The sequence below is a fragment of the Notamacropus eugenii genome, chromosome 4 (genome assembly GCF_028372415.1).
Source record: "Notamacropus eugenii isolate mMacEug1 chromosome 4, mMacEug1.pri_v2, whole genome shotgun sequence".
NCBI classification, from domain to species: domain Eukaryota; kingdom Metazoa; phylum Chordata; class Mammalia; order Diprotodontia; family Macropodidae; genus Notamacropus; species Notamacropus eugenii.
The window spans coordinates 320,595,112-320,622,974 of NC_092875.1; the positions used below are offsets into that span (position 1 = coordinate 320,595,112).

Below are 27,863 nucleotides of genomic sequence, written 5' to 3' on the forward strand. Positions count from 1 at the left end.
GTTCTCCCCATTTCACAACCACCAGTTCATTTGAGTCCAGGTTTTTCTAAAATCCACCTGCTCATCATTTCTTATAGCATTCCATTACATTCATATGCCACTTGTTCAGTCATTCCCCAAATGAGGCGCATTCTCTCAGTTTCCATCTCTTTGCCACCACAAAAAGAACTGTTATAACTATTTTTGTATAAGAAGGTGCTTTTCCCTTTTTTTATGATCTCTTTGGATACAGACTTAGAATTAGAAGTATTATTAGATCAAAAGGAATGCAGAGTTTGATTTCCCTGTAGGCACAGTTCCAACTGCTCTCCATAATGGTTGGATTAGTTCACAGCTCCACCAACAATTCATCAGTGTCCCAATTTTTTTCATCATCTTCCACATTTGTCATTTTCCTTTACTGTCATATTAACCAATCTGATAGGTGCAAAGTGGTACTTTCACAGTTGTTTTAATTTGCATTTTTTCTAATCAATAGTGATTTAGAGCATTTTTTCAAAAACTGCATGTTCATATCCTCTGACCATTTACCAATTGGAGAATGACCTGCATTCTTAAAAACTGAACTCAGTCCTCTATATATTTGAGAAATGAGGCCTTTATCAGAAACACTTGCTGTAAAAATTCTTTTCCAGCTTTCTTTCCTTCTCATCTTGGTTGCACTGGTTTTGTTTGTGCAAAAACTTTTTAATTTAATGTAATCAAAATTATCTATTTTGCATTTCATAATGCTGTCTGTCTCATTTGGTCATAAATTCTTCCCTTTTCCATGTTCTCCTAGTTTGTTTATGGTATCACTTTTTGTCTAAATCATGTACCCATTCTGTGTGAGATGTTGGTCTATGCCTAGTTTCTGCCAAACTATTTTCCAGTTTTCCTAGTAGTTTTTGGTCAAATAGTGAGTTCTTATCTCAGACGCTGGAGTCTTTGGATTTATCAAACAGTAGTTTACTATAGTCACTTCCTACTGTGTCTTGTAGACTTAATGTATTCTACTGATTCCCCCCCTCTATTTCTTAGTCAGGACCACAAAGTTACGATAATTTTCTCTTTACAATATATGTTAAGATCTGGTACAGGAAGGTCAATCTCCTTTGCTTATTATTTGTTGACTACAAAATAGCAGTTTTGTACAAAATTACAAAATTTAGTAAACTAAATTTTGACCCAGTGTTGTCACTAGTAGTCATAAAATGCATGGAGATCTAAAAGAGAAGGAAAGGTTCTACTCACACAAAAATATTCATAGTGGCACTTTTTTTTTGTCCCATTCACTTTAATTTTTAATGTTATTTATTTATTTTTAGGATTCTTTTTTTTTTAAATTTTGAATTCCAAATTCTTCCCCTCCTTCCTCCACCCACTAAGAAGGCAACAATATAATAATCAATTATACATATAAAATCATGCAAAACGCATCAATATTAGCCATATTTTTTTTTAATTTTAATCTTTTAGGCAAAAAAAGCCCAGACAGAAAATTATGCTTCAATTTGCACTTAGAGTTCATCAGTTCTCTCTCTGGAGACTGAAGGTATTTTTTCTTCATCACAAGTCTTTTGAAATTGTCTTAGAGCACTGTATTGATCAGAGTAGCCAAATCTTTGAAAGTAGATCATCATTATAATATTGCTGTTCCTATGCACAATGATCTCCCAGTTCTTCTAATTTTACTTTATATCAGTTCATATAGGTCTTCCCATGTTTTTCTGAAACCATTCCCCTCATCATTTCCCAGAGCACAATAATACTCCATTACAATCACATGCCACAATGTCACTCAGCCATTTCTCAATTGATGAACATCCCCTTGATTTCCAGTTCTTTGCCACCATAAAAGGCTGCTATATTTTTGTACTTAAAGGTCTTTTTCTTTGTATTTCTCTGGGAAATAGACTTAGCAATGTTATTGCTAGGTCCAAAGGTATGCACAGTTTTTTTATGCCTTTTGAGTGTAGTTCCAAAATTATTCTCCTGAATAATGGTTGGATCAGTTCACTACTGCATCTGCAGTTCATTAGTGTACCTATTTTTTCTTCACTCCTTCCAGCATTTATCAATTCTGATAGGAATGAAGTAGTACCTCAGGCTTGTTTTAACTTGCCTTTCTCTAATCAATAATGATTTAGAGCATTTTTTCCTATAACTATAGATAGCTTTGATTTCTTCTTCTGAAAAGTGAGGAAGAAATTAAACATATCTATAATCATATGAAAAAATGCTCTACATCACTTTGATTAGAGAGATGCAAATCAAAACAACTCTGAGGTACACATCACACCTATCAGATTGGCAAACAAGACAGAACAGGAAAATGATAAATGTTGGAGAGGATGTGGGAGAGTTGGAACACTAATTCATCGTTAGTGGAGCTATGAACTCATCCAACCATTCTGGAGAGCAATTTAGAACTATGCCCAAAGGGCTACAAAAATGTGCATACCCTTTGACCCAGCAATACTGCTTCTAGGACTGTATCCCCAAGAGATCATAAAAATGGGAAAGGGTTCCATATGTACAAAAATATTCATAGCAGCAGCACTCTTTGTAGTGGTCAAGAACTGGAAATCAAGGGGATGCCCATCAATTGGAGAATGGCTGAATAAATTATGGTATATGAACGTAATGGAATACTATTGCGCTATAAGAAATGATGAAAAAGACTTTAGAGAGGCCTGGAAAGACTTGTATGTTCTGATGCTTGAGCGAAAGGAGCAGAACCAGGAAAACTTTGTGCACAGCAAGACCACAGTGTGTGAGAGTTTTTTCTGGTAGACTTGGATCTTCATAGCAATGAAAGGACTTAAAAAAAAAAAATTCCCAATGATCTTCTAAGTCAAAATGCCTTTCACATCCAGAGAAAGAACTATGGAATTGAATTGCAGAATGTAGCAGATCATTTTTGTCTATGTGTTTAATGTTTTGGTTTGTTATATGATTTCTCCCATTTATTTTAGTTCTTCTACATAGCATGACAATAGTGAAAATGTATTCAATAGAAATGTATGTGTAGATCCTATAAAGAATTGTATGCCATCTCGGGAAGGGAGTGGGGTGTTTGGGGGTGAGTGGGGGGGGAAAAACCTAAGTTTTATGGTAGTGTTTGTAGAACACTAAAAATAAATAAAATTAATATCCAAGTAAAAAAAAGTGGCTATTACATTCTTTGAACATGATTATCAACTGGGGAATAGCTCTTATTTTCATAAATTTGACTCAATTCTATATTCAATATACATTTGAGAAATTAGGTCTCTTTACCAGAGAAACTTGCTATAAAGTTTTTTATATCACTTCATTGTCTATGGTACCTTTTAGTAAAATGCAATTTCACAGAATATCCCTTTAAAATTTTGCTTTCTTCAAGATCATAATTGCTACCCCTACCTTTTTTAGTTCAGCTAAAGTATATTAGATTCTGCTTCAGCCCTTTAATTTTAACTCTATGTTGTATCTTTCTGTTTTAATTATGTCTCTTGTAAATATCACATGGTTGGATTCCAATTTCTAATCTATTCTGCTATCTGCTTTCATTTATGGATGAGCTCATCTCAATTCACATTCAGTTATGATGACTGTGTGTTTTCCTAAATCCCATTTGCTTTTTGTTTATTCTTCTATTTTTATCCTGGCCCTCTCAAGTCTATTTTGCTTCTAATTCATCCTTGGTCTTTTCATCAGGAATATTTGAACATTTTCCCCCTCAGTTTTGTTGGGTTGGGTTTTTTTTTTTAAGTTATAATCCTAGTTCCTCTGCCTTCTGGAATATGACATTCCAAGCCCTTCTGTTCTTTAACATGGAAGGTGCTAAATCTTGTGTGATCCTAACTAAAGCTCCACAATAAACTGTTTCTTTCTGGCTACTTCAATTATTTTCTCTTTGACCTGGGGAGCTCTGTAATTTGGCTACAAAATTCCTGAGAGTTTTCATTTTAGGATTAATCAGGAGATGACTTGTAGATTCTTTCAATTTTTATTTTACCCTTTGGACCTAAGATATTGGAAGAGTTTTCCTTGACAATTTTTTAAAATATGACATATAAACTCTTTGTTTGATCATGGCTTTCAGGTAGTCCAATAATTCTTAAATGATCTCTCCTAGATCTATTTTCCTGGACAGTTATTTTTTTCTATGAAATAGTTGGCATTTTCTTCATATGAAATTATTTATATTCAAATATTTTTCATACTTTGACTTTTTCTATTTTATTGTTTCTTGATGTCTCATAGTTTTTAGCTTCCACTTGCCCAGAATTTTTAATTTTTAAGGAATTATTTTCTTCAGTGAGATTTTGTGCCTCTTCTTCCATTTGGCCAGTACTATATTTTCATCCGTACTTATTTTCTTAAGCATTTTTTAAGCCTCTTTTACCAAACTGTTAATTCTCTCCCTTTGCATAATTTTCTTACAGCTCTCACTTCCTTCTCTCCCACTCCCTACCCATGTTTTCTTTATCACTCTTCTCTCTTTAACACTTCCAGGAATACTTGTTGGGCTTGGGTCCAATCAGCATTTTTCTTTGAGGCTTTGTAGCTGTTTCCATATTGTTGTCTTCTGAGTTTATGTCTTGGTCTTCCCCTGCCACCTTAATGGCTTTTTAAAGTGAAATTGTTGTTTGCTCATTTTTCTAGCTTATTTCTTGACTTTGAACCTTATGTTCAAGTTAGGCTCTATTTCCCTGGGGGACAGAAAGAGGGGGGAACGGGCTGGGGGGGGGGTGAGGAGGGGAAGCACCATCCCAAGTTTTGGGATTTTTCATGCTGCTGATTTCAGAACTAGTTCTGGGGGTCTGCCAGTTTTTGGTGTTTCTATGGTGGTGTAATTCTGGAAGAATATGGTCACTGTACTCTCAGCCTGCACACTCTGGTCTTTATCCAAGAAGGGACCTTGGTCCCTTAAAGCCACAAAGGCTAGCACTCTCTTTGTCCTGAAGTACAACCAGGGCCTCTGCTTCCTTGTCACTGACCCTCAGTGCTCTACTCCACCCTGGCACTGTAACTCCAAACTATGTATAGGCAATAGAGTTTCAATCAGTGCCACCTGTACCAAGTGCCAAAAAAGGCTCCCCTGTAATCTTTTCCTGACCAGTTTCCCAACTCCCTTACCATCCCTGGTCTGAGCGCTCCTGAATCTGCTTCTGCAGCCACTGCTGCTACGACTGTCATGTATGCACTGCACTCTAAACAGGCTTCCATGCTGGTGTCAAAAATTTGTCCTGCCAATTCCTAAGTTTTCTTAGGCCAGAAAAACGTCTGACCCTGACCTTTTGTTGGCTTTGTTGCTCTAAAATCTGATTTGAGGTGTTCTTTTAAAGTTGTTTACAGGGAATTTTGAGAGAGTTCAGCTGAGTTGCCTCTAATCCGCCATCTTGGTTCCACCTCAGCAGCACTTTTTTTTTTTTTAAAACACTAAGGACCAGAAGGAAAATAAGGACTCTCTGATTGGGGAATGGCTGAACAAACTGTGGTATGCTAATATAACAGAATATTATTATGACATAAAAAATGACATATATAAAGAATTCACAGAAACTTGAGGAGACTTGTGAACTGATGTAGAGCGAAATAAGCAGAAGCAGGAGAAGAAATTACATGATAACACATATAGTAAAGAAAAATTATACTGAAAGACTTTAAACTTGGATAATTGCATTGACAAATTATGACTTCAAAAAACAGATGGTGAAAAACATGTCACCCTACTTCTCATCAAAATTGTGGTGGACAAGAAGTATGGAATGAGGCACACATCTTCAGATACAGACACTGGGTTTATTTGTGATGTTTGATTTACACATGTCACAAGGAAAATGTATTGGAAAAAAGGGAAAAGGTCCTAGAATGTAACAGTCATGTAAAAAAAAAAAAAAAAAGAACATCAGTAAGAAATTTGTTTTAAAAAACCATAACTGTCATGGGAGATGCCCAGAGTCCAAACAGAAAAGGTTTTTTCAAAATGAAATATTTATTTTTAGTGTTCAATTTTTTTTGAAATGTTGAGTTACAAATTCTCACCCTCCCTCCTGCCCATTTTTCACCCACTGACAGGATAAGAAATACAATAATGAATATATATGTCAAATCATGCAAACCATATTTCCTTAGTAGCTGTAAGAAAGAAGGAAGCAAGGAAGGAAGGAAGGAAGGGAGGGAGGGGAATGGAAGGGAAGAGAAAGTGAAAAAATTATACTTAAGTCTACACACAGTTCTTACTGTGGACATGGATACCATTTTTCATCATGAATCTTTCACATCTGTGTTGGATCATTATATTGATCAGAGTAGCTAAGTCTTTCACAGGTGATCATTGTATAATACTGTTGTTACTATATACAGTGTTCTCCTAGTTCTGCTTACTTCACTTTGCATCGGTTCATATCAGTCTTCCCAGGTTTTTCTGAAACTCCCATCCCACTCATCATTTCTTACAGCACAATAGTATACTATCACAATCATATACTAAACTTGTTCAGTCATTCCCCAAGTGATGGGGATTCCCTCAATTTCCAATTCTTTGCCACCACCAAAAGAGCTGCTAAAAATATTTTTGTACATCTAAGTTCTTTTCCTAGAAAAGAATTTTGTAATAAATGGAGCAATTTTCCAGATGTTCCTATTTGTAGGTGACATGGTACTGACAACATCAAGCGCCAGAATATCATAGGGATCTTCCCCAGTCTCACTGAGATTCTTTATCACTCAAAAGACATAGGCCTCACAGTTCACATAAGACAAAACAATGACCTGATTGAATAGGTAAGGCACTAAGTTAGTTTATCAACATATAAAAAGCTGGAATAATTTGGAAAATTATATGGTGATTTCAATGAAATGAAGCTGTTCCCTGAAACAAAAACCTATATTAACCCTACAATCTCCAAACAATCAAAACTAAAAAGCAATGGAGACATACAAGTTGAGTATAAGTAAACTAAAGTATATTATCAATAATAATTTATGAGCAAAAATTGACATTAAAGACACCATCCCAAAAATATGTAATTTTAAAAAATCAGTAGGGCAGAATGAAAATAATTCAAATTCAAATGAGATATTTGTAAAGTGCTTAGCACAGCACCTGGCATAGAACAGGTGCTTGATCATTTCCCTGATTTAGAGTCAAAAGATCTAAGTTTGAATCCTGGCTCAGATAAAATACTACCTATCTGATATCAACTAAGTTACTTAACATCTCTGAGCCTGAGTTTCTTCATTTATAAAAAGAGGGGTTTGGACAAGATCACCTGTAACATCCTTTTTCAGCTCTAAATCTATGCTCCTATGATTCTCTACAGTGACAAGCAAAGGATTAACAAACAGAGCACCTGAGTGGTGCTCATTAAATATTAAAAACCTTAAGGAAGGCTTTCAGTGTCCTAAGATAGATCTAGAGAGGATTTAGGTATGGACATGTAAAAGAAATGCAAAGAATAAAAAGATACAACTTTTCCATTCTGTGCCTCTGTACCCTGGGTCAAATAATCTACTCAATATTGGCATGAATCTCGGTACAGATATAAACTGACCAAGCTGAAGGTCTTTCAAATATACAGTGCCCCTCCCTATAACAAGCCCATTCCCAAAATTCTGCTGACCCCTACTTTGTTGTTAGGCAGAGACAGTCACAACCTTCACCCCTGGAGGAAGATACCTCTTCTGATAAAATTAGGGATCCACTCAAGTACTGAGGCACCAAATTATACTCTCTGGAAGTGTTAATGATTCACTCCTCTCTCACTAAATAAAGCATGCATGCTTTCTTCTTATTTTCAGTGACATCTGAGGATTTTATGCTTAACTTCAGATTTCAGCTGTCATCTGAAATCTGGATTCTACATATTTGATGCTAGAAAATATTTTATCAAGTTCCTAACATTTTAAATAAAAATATATTTCCATACCTGCCCCACCCCTAAATTGTAACTGAACATAATCAATACCTCTCCAGATAATCCAACTGGTTCTTCTGTTGTTCCATATTGACCAATAGGGCCATTCTGTAGTCGTTCCAAAAGCTCCAACAATGCAAAATTTTTTTTCAATCCCCAGACACCTGAATCTCCTAGTTTAAAAGTAAAATAAAGATGAGTTTAACAAAACAACACTATACCTTTCACTCTACACTCCAGCTATGACTTTTAAATCATAATCTAATTTTTAAAAATAAAATATAACATTCACATTTCTAAAATGAAAACGCTCTCATATTAAATTTCTGATGCTTGAAGGTCATGCTTTTCTTTTTTGGAACTGGAGGAGAATGAGTGTAGAGGAAAGCTAGCCACAGAGTTCTCCATCAAAAAGAAAAAGTATGAAAAGGTCACTGAGACATTTTTTTAAAGAATGCACAGAAAAAAAAAAAGCCAGAAAATCAAAAGGAAATACAGATGAGGACAGGTCATGTCTACTGAAATTTGTTATATACTTGAAAAGCAGATTCTAGTTTCCATATACTCAATTTTCAAATTTTTTAAAATATTTAACAGTGAGTTATTCCACAAGTTAAAAAAGAAATTTCCTTTGGAAAAAAATGATTTATATTATTGAGAATGCTGGCACCACCAAATAAACTTAGGATATTCATTTAAAAAAAACAAAAAACAAAAACCCTCTAATTTCCTAATGACTTCTACTATCTATGAAGACAAGTTTCTCTCTCAAAAATTTAAACTCTAAAACAGAAACTGGAGCTAAGACGGCTATGATTATTAGTTCTCTCCCATCCTGGCTCTGTATTTAACCTTGTGGCTGTACATTCCATCTTCTCTTACATGGAGATACAAGGTTATAGTCACAAGGCAGGCAACAATCTCTATTAATTAGGTTCCCATGACACTGCAGATCCATGGAAGTATAAACTCATGCTCCTCCCTAACACATGCTTATTTAGAGGCCTATACAATCAAAAGAAAACCAAAAATATGGGTCAGTAAGTTAAAGCTCTTTCAGACAAACAACCCATTTTAACCACCAGTTAGGTATTTATTCTAGGAAAAAAAACATACAAGTAATTGATCAAACAACCATCACTTACCACAGATGTACAATTTCTATAAAAGCCACGAGGAGGGAAAATGTTTCAGAAATTTGGGGGAAAACAGAAATATAAATGAAATCTTCTTGGCTTAGAGCTCTGGCTCAGCTTCTGGTGGACCTTTCTGGGTTTGATACTATTTGATACTATTAATACCATCAAAGACTGGGAGGTGGGTGTGGGTGTGGCAAGGGTTTGAATTACATATTGGTTTGAATTACAAAGAGCTTTCTTAGTCATTGAAGAAAGATTAACTTGGTTTAAAAAAATCTATCACTTTTGTTTTTGCATTTCTAACGCTCAGAACAGGACTTCTCCATAATAAATATTTAAATAAATGTTTCAAATTCAATTTCATGCAAATGGCAGCACAATATTTTTGAAGTGTTTGTTACAGATTCACAAACCCCTTATTAATTTAGAAATATAAATGTAGTTCTCAAGGAAGAGATATGAGAATGTTCCTTATTCTCTTCCCTGCAGAAGCAAGATTATGGGTGACATAAGGCTGGATGTGGCTGACATGTTGGTTAGTTTTGCTGAACTGTTTTTTTATCTCTCTTTTTTTATTCTTTGTTAAAAGAGATGTCTCTCTAGGAAGCAGGGCTAAGTAAGGGTGCAATTAAGAAATGTAGGTAAAATTAAAATGAAATATATCAGTAATTTTTTAAAATATTAAGGTGTTTAAGATGCAACTTGGCTTTCTCAAAAAAAAGTTTTATATATACTACATTTTAAAATAGGGTATATTGTGATACTAATAAATAGATCTGGTCATTTAATTTGCTCTTAGATGTTTTAAGATTCTTTTTATATATGCAGCTGTACAATACTGAACATTAGGAAATAAGCACACTTCTCAAGTTTTTGTATGTCTACAAAAAGGTAAAATTCAAAACCAGAAGCAACCAGAAGCATTGTAATTCATCAAAAGTATTAAATTCATTCCTGAATTTAGAAGCCTCCATACTATTAAACAGACAAAAATTACTCATTTTCAGAAAAGGAGCTATTAAAAAATGGGAAGGGAGAAAAGCATAACTCACTGACTCAATTTCATTTTCTAAGCTGTCACTATTAGCATTTACTTTTCTTATTTCAATTTTATCTTCTTTGCAAACTTCTAAGAACTAAAAACTTTGCGTACACCAAGATCACCATCTCTAATCCAAAACAAGAAAAAAATTATGTGAATTTCCAAACCCAGACTAATTTCTTTCACATATGGCACAAAATTTAATTATAAACTATAGTGAAAAGGTCAAGATCTCTTAAAGGCGGGAAGACTATTGGTGAAATAATAGTCTTCCTTCTTGTGGCAAATACCAAAAATGCCACGATTCTGCAACATTTTAAAATATCTTCCCACCATCAAGTCCTGAACGTGTTGCTTGTCGTGCCAGTCAAATGCAGAACTACCAACACTTACATTTATTTCTACCGATCAGTTTCAAATTCAAGAGATGTGTTCAAAATATTGTGAATCTGTTTTCTGATCTAGTAATGATCTGATTTTGCAGAGAGCTTTCTATTTCTTACTTTTTTGAATGACTTTAGGTGACTTAAAGTTAGGGAGCACTGTATGAACATCTTCAAAATTCTATTCAACTGTCTATAAAAATAATTCATGGTCACAGGATACTCAGGGACCTAGTGTTAGATGGAATCTTACAATTCACTTAATACAAATCCCTCATTTGGACCTCATAGGAGACTAAATGATTTGCCCATGGTAACAAAAGTACTAAGAAGAAAAGCTGAAATATAAATAAAGGTCAGGGGACTTCAAATGCAGTGTTAATTTATTATATCACATTGCTTCTCACAAAAGTACTCAGATTTCTGGTCCCTACTTTGCAAGAGTCTTCATATCATCTAATATAAGCTCAACAATAGATACATCTCAAAAGAGGGTAAACATTCTGACACCTTCAAAGAGTTAACTCACAGTGTTGTATTGCAGGCAAATGACATGACAAAATTAAGGTAAATACAATGAACCTAGGGTATTCCAAAGATATTCTAGATTTCTCTGTGATCTGAATTCTCTGTAGATGGGAATAGGAGAAACACTAACCAATGTTAATTTGTACCTTAAATATTCTCACTGTCAAAGTACCTTTGATTTCCTCTACCCCTCAACCCACCTGGTCCAACATCAATACAAAATCCTCCCTCCATATACTGGAATACTGAAAAGAATCACCAAGAAAGAGGAAGAGAGGAAAACACTCTACTTATTTATACCTTTAAAAGTAAATACTTCCCCTGACAAAGTGAGTAGCTAATCAGCTTGGTTAATGAGTGATTTTTTTCAACTTAAATGCAAGAAAACAAACCTTTATTTGTGCTGAAATACTTGACATTTATGTAAAGTCACAATAAATGTAACAGAAGTCATCGTTATTTATATGGCTTTAAAAAACAGCCTGAAATTTCATTTCCACTATAAAAGTCTTATTTTTGCTGTTTTGGAACATTTGCATAAAAGACCATGAAAATTCACAATAGTCTAGCTCTAGTCTTGCTGACAGAGCAGTTAAAAGTTGGCTCCAAACCAATGCTTAATTCCTTCTCTGTCCTTAACTTCTAATTTGTGCAGAACTTTAGGGTTAGGAAAGTTCAGAAAACTAGGGGGCTGGGTATGCTTGGCATGGTGCAACAAAGCCTCAATTCTGGACCAAAACACAGCAGCTGTTATGTTCCAACTTTAAGGGATGTGACTGTATCCCTTTCTTGGCTACTAATATAACAAAAACTGAAATATCTCTGAAACCCAGAAGCAATACAGGCAGTTAGAAATGCATGTAGGAATGACTGTAGTATCTCATTATAAGTTTTTTTTAAAAGACCTCCCCATGCATGCCTAAATTCCTCCCCTTTTCAAAATTATGCTTTTAAACATGATACAAAAATAAATTACAAACTCATGAAAATAAAGCCTGCTCTCTGGTAATGTATAAGAAAGAGTAAATTGTAAGCAACTTAAAGATAATGACCATATCCAATCTACAGAGCACACAGCAAGCTACTGGGACTCAATGATCCCATTTTTCCTGGCTTACTAGGACAAGGATGTTTTGTCTCTGAATTCCTGAAGCCTACAATTTATGAAAACTATTATAATGGGGGAGTTAGCTGGCACAGTGCATAGAGTACCAAACCTAGAGTTAGGAAGACCTGAATTAAAATCCAAACTCGGATACTTACTAGCAGTATGATCCAGGCCAAGTCACTTAACCTTGTTTACCTCAGTTTCCTTATCTGCAAAATGAGCTTGAGAAGGAAATGTCAAAACACTCCTGTATCTTTGTGAAGAAAATTCCTCATGGTCATAAAGAGATGGACTTGACTTAGCAAAAAAAAATCATTAACAGGAACAACTTATTAGAAAAAGAGGCCTGCAATCCCTACCAAAATCAACCCCAAACTGCCACAGAAAAGCGAATAAAACCAAGGGCAATGGAAATATCAGTGTCTAAAAAGATCACTGTCCCCTGAAGCTGTCATCAAAGGGCAATAACACTTTGAGACATCTGACCTGTCGATTGCTCTATGGGTGCTTAAATGCCACCTCCTTAGCGGCAACACCTACTAAAAAGCCAGAAAAGAAAGGTATTGTCACAAAGTACTTTGCACTGTCAAATGCCTCAACATCAGAAATGGATGTATCCTTGTCAATGGAAATGAAAGTAAAGATACGATCATATCTACTTTGCTAATACATACTAAGGAGTACCAGGCTTTTAGCCCTGATTTGCACCTGACACTTTCTGTATTTGTTGTCTCTCCAAATTAGAATGTAATCTTCTTGAAAACAAGAAGACTATTTTACTTGTCTAATTGTACTCCCAGCAATTAGCACAGTCCTTTGCAAATAGTAGTGCTTTATAAATGCTTTTTTCATTCATTCAAATCAAGAAGCATTTATTACATGCTAACTATGGTGACAGGTATTCTTAAGTGTTGGGAACACAAAAACGGGCACAATCAGTACCTGTGCCCAAGGAATTCCATTCCAATGCTAGAGAAAACCTACAAACAACTATGTACATACAAAAAAAAAGATACAGAACAAATGAGAGATAATCTCAGAGGGAAAGCACGTTTATTGGTGGGCACCAGAAGGTGGTATGTTGGCTGAGATATGAAGGAAGCCAGGAGGTGAAGGTAAAAAGAGAGAGAAATCACAGACATGAAAGACAGCCAGTCAAAAGAAGTCAGAAGATGAAGTCTTGTGAAAAGAACAGCAAGAAAGTATAAGAAGGGGACAAGCTGTGAAGGGCTTTAAAAGACAAAGAGAGGATTTAATATATGATCCTAGAGGTAGTAAGGAGCCAATGGAGACTGAGTAGAGGAGTAACATGGTCAGAACTGTGATTCAGGAAGATCAGTTTGATAGCTGAGCAGAAGCTGGATTGAAGTGGAGAGAGACTTGAGTTGGGGAAAGCTACAGCAATCATCCAGGTATGAGGTAACAAAGGCTACACTAGGGTAGCTCTTACGTCAGAGAAGAGAAGGGCCATAGATGGGAGTTGTGAAGGTAGGATCAAAATGACTTAGCAAAACAATGGATATAAAGGGGTGAGAGTTAGTGAAGATTCAAGCATGACACCACAGCTTTAGTCTGGTAAGATGACTTTGACTGGGAAGATGGTGGTTATTCAAGAGAAACAGGAGAGACTGAAAAGGGGGAGGATTTGGGAAAAGATATTAATATCTGTTTAGAGAAGTTGAATATAAGTCATCTTTGAGATATCCAGTTCAAGATGTCTAATAGACAGATGGAGGTCAGAAAAGAGGTTAGGGCTGGAAAAACAGATATCTATCATCTACAAAGAGAAGATATCTGAATCCACAAGAAGTGATGAGATCAATAGGCAATACAGTATAGCAGGAGAACAGAAGATCAGAACAGAACCATGAGGAATACCCACTGTCAGTAGGGATTGCTTAGATGAAGATACAGCAAAAGGAATGAAGCATCAGGGAGAAGGAGAAATTGAAGAAAGAGCAGGGTCACAAAAACCTAGAGATGAGAGTATTCAAAAGAGCAACTTTAACAATGTCAAAAAGTCCATTGTATTTGGCTTTTACAGATCCTTGGTAACTCTGGAGAGAGCAGTTTCAATTGATGAAACTGGGAGCCACACTGCAGTTTAAAAGAAAGGAAATAGACTACAGATGACCTTCTTGATGAATTTAGCCATGAAAGAGGAAAGAAACAGAACAATACTTAATGGAGATGGACAGATTAAGTGAGGGTTTTTTAAAGATGGGAAAGACATGGAAATTTTTGTAAGTAAAAAAGAAGCAGCTAACAGCCAGAACTAGACTGAAAACTAGTGAAAGGATGCAATCTGCTGGAGAAGACAGTATGGAGTGGGAGAAGACAATATGAAATGGAATGAAGAGTGTATATAGTCTGGCTTAGCTTTGTCCAGGAAAAGACTATCCCTTCATTTGAGAAAGGAGTGAAGGTGATTGGGGGGGGGGGGGGGGGGGGCAGAGGGTGATGGGGAAAATATCTGAATGACATGAAATTAGGGGAGAAGGAGCAGCTCTTGGTGAACGTCCTCATTTTTTTTTTCTGCAAAACATAAAGCCAAGTTCTCAGCTGACAGGGCAGGGGAGAGAGTGACACAGACTTGTGGAAAGATAAAAAGATTTGGAAAAGTTGCTGCAATGAGTGGGATAGTGTACTGGTTAGGGAAAATATAAAATAATTCCTTACTGCAGTGAGGATCCAGATGAGACTATGCAACAAATATGTAGTGGCCCCAGGTAGCCCAGTTTCTCAATTTTCTCTAGCTCCATTAAGCAGCACGTGAGTAGGAACAAGGGCAAGGGATGGTGGGAGTGATCCCAGGTTGGGGGTATGCCAGCTGTGATCTCAAGGGACTGAAGCGTGGAAGATATTGTAGAGCTGAACTGGTTCACCAAACAGTCAGATCAAAGAAAAGAGGAGAAGTGTAGCCATAGTTAGGAGGACAGTCAAGGTACCAGAAGTTACAGTGAGAATGAAGAACAAGGTTAGAGGTTATAAGGCAAAGCAAAAATGGAATGATAAATTTTGATACAATAAAGGAATTTCAGAGTTTATCAACACAGAAGTTAAACACTATTGAGGATCAACAAGGTAAAGGTATGACCACCTCTGTATGCAGCTTAGGTGGAGGGCAAGAGTAGGTTTTGAGAAGTGAGGAAATTGAGGAACTAGAAAACTGGACTATAGAAGAACCATCAATATTATGTTAAAGTTCCCTAGTCAAGCAATGAATTCATTGCAGGAGAAAGGAAAGTGTCTTAGAAGTCAGTAAATAACAGCTTACCAGAATGACAACAGTGATAAATATGGACTGAATGAACCTCAAATGATAGTTTCTGAGTGATGGTGGCAGAAGAAGAGTATGGAGGAGTCAACAGGGAGAAAGAAGTATTCTGACTCCGCACATCATGACAGTGAATCAGAGAGCATGAGTGAAAATACAATTAGTACTAGAGAGAGCAGTCAGGGAAGCTGCATTATCAACAAAGAGTCAGATATCAGTGAATGTCAGAAGATGAAAAAGGTTTAAAATGAAATCAAGTTAATTAACTATGGAGTAGGCATTCCAAAGAGCACAACAAAAGAGGTGTGTATACACCAGGAGTAAAATGTTGGAGCAGTAGAACTTAAGGGGATGGGATTAAGGGAACAGGCAGTTGAGACCTGGGGAACTGGGTTTGCACAATGACAGTAAGGATTCTGAATCAGTGAAACTGGGAGGGCATGATGGGGTGAGAGTGCACTAAATTCAATCAGATTATTAGTTCTTGGAGAGAATTCCATTGAGGAAGGAGGTAAACTGTTCAGGGTCACCTCTTGTCCAACACTGTGGCAGATGTTGATGTTGAGTCCCAGGAGTCAAGGAAGACTAATTCCTAGTAGGAAGGAACAGGAACAGGGACTTGGACAAGAGGCAGGAGTTGGCAACTAGAGAAGGACCTGATCTGAGAACAGCCTTCAGATTACTAGAGAAGCACTGGGGCAAAGATGGAGGCCAGAGTTCTGGGCCTCATACAGGGCACCCTGCAAAGACTCAGGGGGCAAGAAGGTCACAGCTTTAATGAGACAACACAGCACTCCCTGAAATATCCTAGGGGCAAAGATACAGGCCACAAGTGGCCAGTTGTGAAGGCATGTTCAGTGACTGTCACACTTAACTGAATTTAAACAAGGTTTGTAGACATATTTACTGGCAAGATCATAACATCCCCATTACCTAGTGCCATCATTATTCCTGAACATTTATTTCTTGGCCTTCTATGTTTGCAATTCCTATTTATGACAAATCAAGGCCTACTAACAGTTTGAAAAATGTTTCCTTTTACACAGCCTTAACTCATTTTTAAAAAATGAAATATTTGGCTATAAAAACACTTCAGAAAATTCCAATGAAAATTTACAGTTAAGCTTTAAAAATACATAGAAGATCCCCAAACTCACAAACCCTTCTAAGCTAGTAACATGGAAATAAAATGGAAAATTATCACATATACACTGCAAATTCCTCATCACTCATTAACAATACAGGGCTCATAACCTGCATTTAAATGAAAACATGTCAAGATACATAAATGACTTCCCATTACTTCCATTATTAATTTTAATGAACTGAGACTGCATAACTATGTATTGGTGCTTAACTGGATTCAAATTTTATCATTTAGTTTATCTGCATTCACCAGATGAATTAAATCAATGTTATTTTAAACAAAGCATATTTTCCTAAGCTGTCTATAATAGCCATGACACAAACAGAAATTAAGTACTTCAGATGAGATAAATTTTATTCCCAATTACTATCTTATATTATACAAGGCTAACATTTTTCAAAAGAATACTAGCTTTTTGTAACCTCCTCTTAATTGAATTATGCTGATGACCATTGAAAATCAAGTGGAGAAATGTTTTTTTGACTAACAGTGATATAACAGAAAGCATAAAAAAATTTAAAATAAAACATTTTTCTACCTAGCTCAGTTACTTGTCGATCAAATGGGCAGCGAATTGCTCTTCCATGGAGGGGAAGGCGTGTAAGACAATCATGACAGACAGTGTGGCCACACAAAAGCAGACGTGGAACTTTGTCTCCTTGCAAAGAAAACACATCTTCACAAACTCCACATTCTAGAACCTAGAATTTGAAAAGGAAACAGATTGACTTTTCATTAATTTCCTGAGTTCAAAACTAGCTTCAGACACTGACTAGTTGTGTAATCTTGGACAAGTTACTTAACCTCTATCTGCCTCAGCTTTCTCATCTGTAGAATGGAGATGATAATAACACCTACCTTCCAGGGTTGTTATGAAGATCAAATGAGATAATATCTGTAAAGTGCACAGTATAAATGGTAATTATTATTATTAATTTTTAAATATATATATTTTTTGGTTAACTTAGTTGTATAAATTTTATTCTACCTTACTGAATAGTTTCCTTCTCATGAAGATAATTATCCAAGTTGTGAAGCTTTAAATTTCCTTTGCAATGGTCCATTTGACAAATCCTACTATAAGAATGTCACAATGGAAGCTATTTTAATATGAAGTAGAGGTGGCCAATAGGCCGCACATATACAGTCTAATCACTATAGTAAATTTTGTTATAATATTTAAACTAAGTAACATTATCCGAACCAAAGTTTATAATTGAATCTATATGATAAATATTCTTTTCCTGTATTTCTTTTTTAAACCATCTGCTGTGGTTACTCAACAGTAAAACATCAGTTTGGTATTCAAGAATTTAGAATTTGTTCTGGGATGAAAACTGACCTTTCCATCCATTTTGTTTGTTTGATCTTGGTTCATTCTTTTTGGTTTTGTCATGATAAAAGCAAGTGCATCTGGCTAAGATTTTGCACCTTCATTTTCAATTTACGTTGATATTTTTACTGACAGCTCTTACATTTATTAAAAAAAAATTTTGCTCTCTAAGAAAATTAAATTTAAGCTCAATGAGAGTAAGTACTGTGTTATAATCTATCACTGTATCACTAACAGCACAGTGCCTTGATGGCAGAAGATATTTAATGTGTTCAATTCAAAATTAATTCAGTAAATAAGATTATAAAATTACTTATTTAAGACAATAAACTACCCTCAAGTGAGGAAGTATTCAATTATATAAAAATATAAATTAAATAAATCATTCTTCATTTAAGCAAAATCAATTATTACTCCAATTCAGATTCTTTAATTGAAATAAAGCTGAATTTATTTCAAAATAGTATGTAATTCAAGCACTTCCCTAATTCAGATGGGTTTTTCTTATCCCAGTTAGACTTCAGTAAAGCTTTACTATTTTTTAAATGCAGTTTCCAAGTGTAATGTATTTATATGTATTTATATTTATATATTTATATGTATATATACACACATAGTACTTTTCATTCTAGAGGACCATAAAATAATTCACAAAGGAAATGAAGAGAAAGGTATGCTGCTAGGAACAGCTCTGTTCCTAGAACAAGGTACTTAAACTATAAATAAGATTGGAAAACAAATGTTGAAAATAATATATATCCTTAATCAACCACTTGAATCAGTAAGAAACTAGAAATGGAAACCAAAAGTTGCAAAAGGTATATAAGAGACTCAAATATAGCCTAAAAGAATTAATGGTTGAAAGCCAAAATGTAAGTGGAATCTCAAATATTTTAAAGTTAACTATGTTATTTATTAACTGATACCTTGAACTTTATTATAAACTCATGTATTTGTCACTATAAACATATATACATATATGTAAACATATATATAGAACCATATATATAACTTTGCATCACAGGATAAAACAGAAAAAATTTATAGCTGATTCGAAAGTCTTTCACAGTTAGGTTAAACAGTTTGATTTTAAAACAAAGACATTATTTAGCAGTAAATCTGCTTCTGAAACTACTAATTTCTATCAGTGTTGAACATCTTTCTCCACAATTTTAATTTATAGGCAAAACCAACCAAATTTAAATTACCTTAATATTAATCTGTATTTTATTGTATTGATTGATAGCAATATAGAGAACAAAAAGACTTTTCTAGCACAACTCTTTTTTTTTTTTTTTTAAATCACTAAGAGAAACTCATCACTTCTATCACATCCTAGCTTTCAGTTCCAGGGGAAAAAAATAGCACAAAACCAGCATCTCTGACACTTCACTAGTTGAACTTAAAAAACAATTGACTTCATCTCCATCTGCTTTTTATTAGTAAAATGGAGATTATTATAACACTTGAACTATATCTATTTCACAGGATTGATGTGAGAATCAAATGAAATAATGAAAATGAGCCTTGTAATCATAAAGTTATCATTATTGTTATTATGGCAAATATGTAACTTTTCTTTTAGACATTTAACTACTATTTATTGCATTCGCTAGTGGGGCAATAGACATTTTTTCCATACCTATAAAAAAAAGAACACTTGCTTTGTGATATAGCATGGGAAGTCAAATCCTGTAAGAGAAATAATTCCATAAATATTTCAAGGAATTGAAGATTTAATTTCTTAAGCCATTAAGAAAGCAAGCCTTCTTTTCAGAGATACTAAAAAAAAAAAAAAAATCAGAGCACTGACTTCATAAATTCCAAATGCAACACATCCATGTTTTTTCTCTGAAAAACAGAGTTCTCTGTGAAGGACACAAGGACGAAAGACAGCACCAAAGCATTCCTTTAAAATTATGACCTCTCCAGAATCAAATTTAAAAACTTTGTTTGGCATTTAAAGCCTTCAAAATCTGATCCTTGCCAAGATTTCTGGTCTTCTTAAATTTTATTCCCTTCTAAGTACAGTACTATTCAGCAACACTGGTCTTCTTGTTCCTCAAACAAGACATTCCATCTCCTGGCTTGGTGCCTTTTCACTGACTGCCCCTCCTCTCCTGTCCTAACTTCCTTCAAGACAAGCTTGATTCCCACCTTGCAGCTACCCTCTACAGATGCTGCTGCTGAAAGTTTCCCTCCCTCATTCTGTATGTTCACAGTTGTTTCCATTCTGGGTCCTAAACACCAGAATCAGAGCAACTTGAGGGTAATCAGTGTGTTTTTGCTTTTCTTCATCTACCCAACGCTTTGCACAGTGCCTGGCACATATATTTTAGTAAATGCTTGCTGAAAGAGTGATTAACAGGGTCATATGAGACAGGTTTCCTAGACATAGGGAATATATCCTGTCATTTGTAAATAAGAGGTCATAGGTTCATATGTCCAAGAATATAAGTAAGAAAAATTCTCAGTTGGCAGAATATAAAAACCGTGCAGGAAAATTTTTAACCGAATTGAAAAAAGAAAACTGCAGCAAATTCTTTTGTAACATGAAGCATATATACTTAAGTAATCTCCTAATTATACATTCCTTGACAACTAGGTTTTGTTCCTCTTTGTAGTTCTCTGTAGAACCTATTATGGTGTCTTACATGTAATAACAGGCTTTAAACAAAGTTGTTTAACTGAGCTGAATGAAAATGATCATCTCACTTGATCTCCTTACACTTAGATTTTTATACCTTTGTTTTTCTTAAGGGAGTACCCGAATAACCATACTTTACATTTACTTGGCATATTACAGTTACAAAATACATTCAAAGAATCCAAGATCTAGAGTTAAAAAGAAACCTTACAGGCCATATAGTCTAACTCCTACATTTTGTAAATGAGGAAACTGAGGCCCAGATAGATTATGTGGCTAAAGTAACAGTGGTAATTTGAGTAGTAGTGGAATTTTAACCTATATCCTTAGTTCAAACTGCCCAGGTCAAGGCAATTGTTCCCTGGAGTGTCACATGTAGAGTGTATTGCTTCTAGGGAACACATTTTTGGAAATAACATCGGCCTATTTTCAAGAGAGTTACCCTGATGTCAAAGAGCCCATTATCTCATTTGATCCACATAACAACCACATCAAGTTAAAAAAGCAAGAAGTATTCTCCTTTTGCAGATGAGGAAAATGAGGAGGCAGAACTAGCTTTAAATGAGTCAGGATTCAAAACCAAAACTTTTGAGCCAGAGAATGATTATTTCATTTTTTAAGATTACACAAAAGCATTGTACTGTCCATTATTATAGTTATACGCCTAAATGATTCATTCCAAATATAGAATTTCCAGGGGTTTTTTTTTTTAAATCTCTTAGGATATTATTATCATTGAGGGACAGCACCAATGCATTCCTTGATATTATGACTTAGGACCTAAGTAAAATGCCATTCTCTGGCGTTCATGTAACAGATTCACTCAACAGCTATCAGCTTTCAGGTAAATAATTACACCCCCATGGGCAAAGTTCAAAGCATACAAGTGCTATACTAAATTCTGCACTGCATGAGTTTCCTGTAATATATTTAGGTTCCAGAGTATTTTTGCAATGCAAGTGACCAATGAAATACAGGATGTCCCAAAAGTCTTAGTGCAGTTCTAAAAGCTTTGACAGCTTAAGGTCCCTTTTTAGATCTAAAGGTCCCTTTTAAGCTTTAACAACTTAAAACTACACTAAGACTTCTGGAGCATGCTGCATATTGTAAGTAATGAGTATGCTACCTGCTAACATAAACTACTGGCTCTGGAACTAACAGGCAATACAGATGTGATGAATGAGTTTTAAGTACTCCAGTTCACATTTTTCTTATGAGTTGACACCATCATTAGATGATGAACAGCTGAACTCACTATTCCTTGACCAGGCTGAAGGCCTGCAAAAGGCCATTAGAGCAACCCATAAGGACTACTGAGGTGTATACTCTAAATGTTAACTAATGTTAACATATATACTAAATGTTAACTAATACTGCATGGCATCATGAAGAGAACAAAAGACATGATTTCCAAAGTCAGTCTTAAGAGCTGTATTTCCTTAGACAACTCATTTCCAGGCCTCAACCTCCTCATCTGTAAAAAAAAAGATTTTCAACTGGATCATGGGCTCTTAACCCAATGTCCCGAAATTTTTTTAATTTTGATCATTATTTTTGAATATGATTGCCTTTCTATGTAATCTTATGCATTTTACTTTATGCACTAAAAACAACATTCTGAGAAAGGGTCCACGGGCTTCCCTGGACAGGGGCCCATGACATGCACAAAGGCTTTACAAGCCCCCGGACTGGAGGCTCTCCAAGGCCACTCGCAGATCTAAGGCCCCCTGGGATGCAGGATCCGCAAGGAGGGCACGGTGGCTCACGAGAGGAACCTTCACCAGGTGCTTTTTCCCAAATAAAGTGTAAGAAAATTAACTGAGGCCGCCCCCGGGAAAGGAGGGAGGGGGCGGGGAGCTATGCACAGTCCAGTGCAGCCCAAGGATAAAGGGACAGGGCGCGAGAGAGAAAGTGGGGGATGGGGGAAAAGCCCGGGCCGGGGAAGGAGGGTGCCAGGCTCTTCGGGGTCCCCCTCGGCACCAGAGGCTGCGGGAAAGGGCTCAAAGAGCAGCCCTTCGGCGCCGCAGCGAGCCCCGGGCCCTGCCCGAGGCGACGCCGGAGCGGACCGCCGCCGCCGCCGAAGGCCAGGGGGGCAGAAAGATGATGACCACAGGGGCAAAAAAGAAAGGGGCCGACGGCGTCTCACCTTCACGGAGGCGGGGCCCCGGGCGCCGTGCTTGCCGCTCTCGAGGCCAACTCCGGGCTTGTTTACAACCAGGGCCGCCATCGCAGCAGCGCCGCAGCCGCAGCCAACGAAGGAACGGGAAAAGATCCGCCTCCACTTACGCATCGGGCGGCACAGGCGCAGTGAGCTGGCCGCGAGAGGCTAGAACGACGAGGGCGGTGCAGCGCAGCTCCGCCCAGCCCGCCATGGCCGGGGAACGACACCCTGGAGCGTGGTGTCGGCGTGGCTTCACGCGTGCGCACATTGGACGCTAAAGGACTTTAACCAGGATCCTGAGAGCTCCCCCGCCAGAGGTTGAGGTGGATTCCCGTTTGAAACGATCTTACTCAGGTCCCAGGATGCAGCGCGGCGCAGAATAGACTACAAATCCCGGCATGCTGTGTGCTTCTTTAATGCTTTGGAATCCTGGCTTTCTGGCCGTGCAGAGCTGTCACCTACCAACAGTTTGGAAACTGCTCTTTGCAAAATTATACTATTTAGTGGTGGGTGGGGAAGAGAATGTGGATGGAGGAAGCAGATGGATTTGTGTGTGGCCTTTGGGGGTGACAGGGCACGACAACCAGAGATAGGTTTGCGTACATTCGATCAGAGGATGACTGTAGGTTTCGACCGCGAAGCTCGTGGAGCAGAGGTTGGAAGTCTCGTTAGGTGTAGCTGGCGGAAGACTACGGGTTGACACGTGATTCCCCTTCCCGTCACCTTCCTGTTTTCTTCCAGGGGGCGGGGCGTTGCTTTTTGGGCCTCGCCGGCCTCCGTTGGCGGTAGCGCTAAGATTCCGGTGGAGATGGAGGTAAACCCACCGAAGCAGGAGCATTTACTGGCGCTAAAAGGTAAAAATTGAAAAGAAAAGTGTTGCCGAGATCTGTCTTAGACATCATGCATCCTTTCCTTCCATCCTCTGGATCCTTTTGCTGCCCTTGCGGCGAGCGAGTCTGGCCCTCGGGTTGGCCTGGAGCTCCCTCCTCGCCTCTGGTCGCGAATCGGGCCCGCCACTGTTGTAGTGATTAGTGAGTTTTCTGTAACAAACTCGATTAAATGTCACTTTAGTGTTTTTATTTGCATTTTATTAAAGATGTATTGAAGTTCTACTCTGATAAAATGCATAGTTGTGTACACGCAGTCTTTGTCATCCTCTTCCCAGCCCTTCTTTCATCTTCCCATCTCTGTTCTTCTCTCTTTTCCCCCGCCCCCACCAGAACCAGTCAAATACCAGGAGACAAAAGTGGCACCTTTTAGGAGTACAATATTACTCAAGAAATGTTTGTCTCCGTGTCGTGGAACTGTAAATGTTCAAGAAAGATGTAACCTCTCAATTTCTGAATTTTTTTATCCCATATTCAAATATATAATGAGTTTTGCATTTCACAGTCAGGTATTTAAAAGTTTTAGGGTAACAAGTTCATGGTCTGTCTAAAATTGAATTGATAAAAACGGATGCAAAGGATAATCATTTCACTAATGAAAATTCAAGAACTGGTTTTTCTGACCACGTTAATAGTTGAAATGAAACCTGAGACTTTGTGACACAAGCCTTATTACAGTACTGTTTAAAAAGGTACCCCAGTACTGTTGTAAAGGTTACCACGAGGTTCTTCTAGCTCCATCCTTCTCTATGGAATTGTGAATTGGATGTACCATAGTTCTACCAATCAGAACAGCCTACATTAAAAACTGTAGGAGCTGTATTTACAGATTTGACTTGCTATTGGGTATTTCATGGCTCTAAAAAGAGACAATCTTATATCTCTATTCCAGACTGGATATTTTGACAACTATATTTCAGTGTAATTGGTTTCCTTTGTAATCCTTCACATTTTATTTTTTACTTTTAGAAATATTATTTTGAGAAGGGATCCTTAGGTTTCACCAACTTGCCAATGAGGATATTGACACAAAATATGTTAAATTCCTGGTTTAGAGTAATTACACTGAACCAAGTTCCTGGTGAAAGTTCCCTAACCTGGTTAAGTTGCATTGTCCAAAGTGCTTAATTTTTATTACTGAGAATGGCACAAATAAATTTGACAAAAATATGACAAAAACTAATATTTGTTTAGAGGCAGCTATATCGGTAGAGTGCTGGGCCTAGACAGGAAGACCTGAGTTCAAATCCAGCCTCAGGTACTTACTAGTTGTGTAACCCTATGTTTGCCTTAAACCACTGGAGGAGAAAGTTGGCAAACTACTCCAGTATCTTTGCCAAGAAAACCCCATGGACAGTATGGGCCACAAAGAGTTGGACATGACTAAATTGGACATGTTTAAATCCATTTTTACATTTAAAGTATAAAAAAGTTCTTGCAAATAAAAGTTACAGTGCAGTCTCCATTTTTCTTTCTTTTGATGTGAATCTCTTAAACTTTGTAAATGTTAATCATATTTTTCTTTAGATCCACATGAGACCAATATTTAGGAATCTCAAATTTGTTTTTTGTGTAACTTATAAATTTAAAACTGTTGCATAAGGATATTTTACTATGTACCTCTAAATGATTAATATTTAACACAATAAAAAGTACACAGAATCTTATAGCATCATAAAGCTTGAGGACTTCATAGTTCATTTTTAAAATATTTTTGAATTTCACCTTAATTTTCTCAATGTTCAAGACTACACAGCTAATCCAGAGGAAGACTATTAAAATCCCAGGAATTCTGATTCTTATTCAGTTTTCCACTGCAGTGGAATGTAGTCCTTTGGATGTAGCAGAGGCCTGTTTGAATTTCTGCTTTTTTGAATGTATTTGCTTTAGCTCCAGATAAACATAAAACTAAATTTATAAAAAGTTTTTTTATTTATAATTTTATATGTCATTTTTAAAAAGTTTTCTCACCTTTTAAAGCTTACAACTACCAGTAGCTGGTCTAACAAAATATAAAAGTACACAAGTTCATTTTTATCCTACCTATTTATGTATAAGCAATTTTAGTAGAGATACCCAGTGTATCTTAATTCTTTGTAATACTTCTACTTTAGGTCCTGTTTCTTCCTTCTCATCAGTGCAGAATGTGGAAAGAAAGACAAGAAAGTCTTATAACTATGAATTTAAGTTCTAGTGCTGAGGATCTTGACCAAGAGATGTGTACCCATTATTAGTAACTGGACTTGTACAGAGTATCTGGCTTTGTACAGAATGAGTAAAGAGGTAGTATTATACTATCGACCATGTGAAAGTGGCCCTACACAATTATACAAAGTTGCAGAAGAAGCTATTAATGAATTTCCTACACGTCCACTATTGAGATTTATCCCTTGGTTTCCAAATGATATAGTAAAACTTCCCCTCAAACCTAAAAGACTACCACCGATTATTTCTGGTGAGTCAGCTAAAGAAGGGGACCAGCACTTTACCATGTCAGAACATCACATAAAAGCTCAGAATTATGATTGTACAATGGGACTTCTGGAGTTTCAGCCAAATTTGGAAAAGAGGAAGTGTTTAACCCGGGCACAAACACTGGATGAACAGATTAGTTGTGGAAATCCAGATGAACAAACGAAGAAAGCAAAACGGCATTTGAAAAGGTCTTGGAGTGTTTCAGTTTCCAGGAATTTTACAGAAAAGGTTTTGCCTTTATCTAAAGAATTACAGCAGAGTTTAGAAAAGTTAAAGCTACATTCATTATATAGAGCAAGATGGACAATAGAACATTCTGTTTTTAACAACCAAACTCTGGAAGATATTTGGATAAAACTGAATCGACTTATCAGGCATAATGAACTTCCATTTTGTAATGCTACAATCCAGAGACATGTGAACCAAATATGGGTATTCTGTGACATTTTACACTGTGAATATGTATGTAATCTCCTTAAAGGAAGATTAGGTCTTAAGGGGAAAATGAATTTATTTGTGCATAAATATGGAGTGATTTTTAGTATGTAATAGAAATGAATTTTTTTTTGCAGAGAATTATATGTGTTCTCTGAGGAAAGCACTGAAATATAGGTGATAAATAAACCTTGCAATTTATTTTTAACTTTAGGGCAGAGTGTTTTCTTTTAAATTGTGGTTTTTCACCTTTGCATTTTATGTCACTACACTTTGTAGAAAATCATTTCATCATGTACCTAGATAAGAGTATAATTTTTTTTTAAAAAAGTTTTATCATTGAAGTCAAGAACTCTGGGCTCTGGTGATTGACTGATAGATAAAAAGGACTCTAAGTCATTTTCCTTTTATTTCTATTTTGAAATCCTCCAGGACCTAATTTAGTATTCCAGAACCCCTGAATGTCAAAACAAAATTCTGAGAGAAGATATTTCTCATTATGATTTTTCAGATGATTAGACTCATATAGATATATATATATATATCTCAGGCAGCATGGAGCAATGACTAAAGAGCTAGGCTTGAAGCCGGGAAAATAGGGATTCAAAGTCCTTCCCTCTTCTTAACTTACTTGATGCTCCAAAAGGTACCTCCATCTTCCCAGTCACCTAGACTTGAAACCTCAGTGTTTTCTTCATCTCCTCACTTTGACTTAACCCATACATCCATCCAGTCCACTACCAAATCTGGGCATTTTTTTGTTTACATCTCCCATATACGTCCAAATTTCTCCACTCATCCAGTCACCATTTGGTGCAAACCCTAATCATCTCCCACTTGGACCTCTGCAATAGGCTAACAGGTAGCCCTGCCTCAGATCTTTCCCCCACTTCAAAACATCTTCCACTCAACTACTAGGATCATTTTTTCTAAAGTTTGCCTGACTGTGTTAGTCTTCAGTTCAGTAAACCCCAGTGGCTTCTGTTGCCTAAAAGATCAAATATAAAGTACTCTGTCATTTAAGATTCTTCATAACCTGTCCCTTTCCCACCTTTCTAGGCTTCTTATACCTTCCTCCCCATGTACACATTTGACGGTACAGCAACATTGGGCTGTTCCTCATGTGATACACTCCATCTCCTGTCTCTGCTGAAGTGAACTATGAAGTAGACTATATTTTTAATGTATGTGTCCAATATTGATATACTTCTCTTTGCCTTGAATTTTTTTTTATTAACTTTGTTCAGCAGCAACCTTGTCACGTTCCTATTCTGTAAATCACTGTATTAAGTACTGAGGGAAAACGGAGAGATTTTGAGGTATGGACTCAACTCATTGAAATAAAACCCCAGTTCACTGAAATGTTTAGAGAATGAGGTGTTCTGATTAATTGAAATTCAATCATTATACTT

The 27,863-nt window shown here is 36.4% G+C and overlaps 3 protein-coding genes across 11 annotated transcripts in view; 2 read left to right on the plus strand and 1 right to left on the minus strand.

Moving 5' to 3' along the window:
- Positions 1 to 22,912, minus strand: part of TRIM23 (tripartite motif containing 23) — a 57,347-nt gene extending 34,435 nt beyond the window's left edge. The window contains exons 1-3 of one of the 3 annotated variants that reach the window (XM_072605083.1): positions 22,640 to 22,912; positions 17,052 to 17,214; positions 7,941 to 8,062 (exon numbers count right to left, since the gene is read on the minus strand). In XM_072605083.1, the coding sequence (XP_072461184.1) occupies positions 7,941 to 8,062; positions 17,052 to 17,214; positions 22,640 to 22,783 (429 nt within the window). In that variant the 5' untranslated portion in view covers positions 22,784 to 22,912. The remainder of the gene's footprint in view (positions 1 to 7,940; positions 8,063 to 17,051; positions 17,215 to 22,639) is intronic. The other 2 variants (XM_072605085.1, XM_072605084.1) reach the window with 2 other exon arrangements.
- Positions 22,913 to 22,916: 4 nt separating this feature from the next.
- The window catches only part of TRAPPC13 (trafficking protein particle complex subunit 13), a 33,057-nt gene continuing 28,110 nt past the window's right edge, over positions 22,917 to 27,863 (plus strand). For 5 of the 7 annotated variants that reach the window (XM_072605086.1, XM_072605087.1, XM_072605090.1 and 2 more), the window contains exon 1: positions 22,917 to 23,508. In XM_072605086.1, the coding sequence (XP_072461187.1) occupies positions 23,463 to 23,508 (46 nt within the window). In that variant the 5' untranslated portion in view covers positions 22,917 to 23,462. The remainder of the gene's footprint in view (positions 23,509 to 27,863) is intronic. The other 2 variants (XM_072605091.1, XM_072605092.1) reach the window with 1 other exon arrangement.
- SHLD3 (shieldin complex subunit 3) lies at positions 25,681 to 26,659 on the plus strand. The gene has a single exon (XM_072605102.1). The coding sequence runs from the start codon at positions 25,813 to 25,815 to the stop codon at positions 26,563 to 26,565; it is 753 nt and encodes a 250-aa protein (XP_072461203.1). The 5' UTR covers positions 25,681 to 25,812; the 3' UTR covers positions 26,566 to 26,659.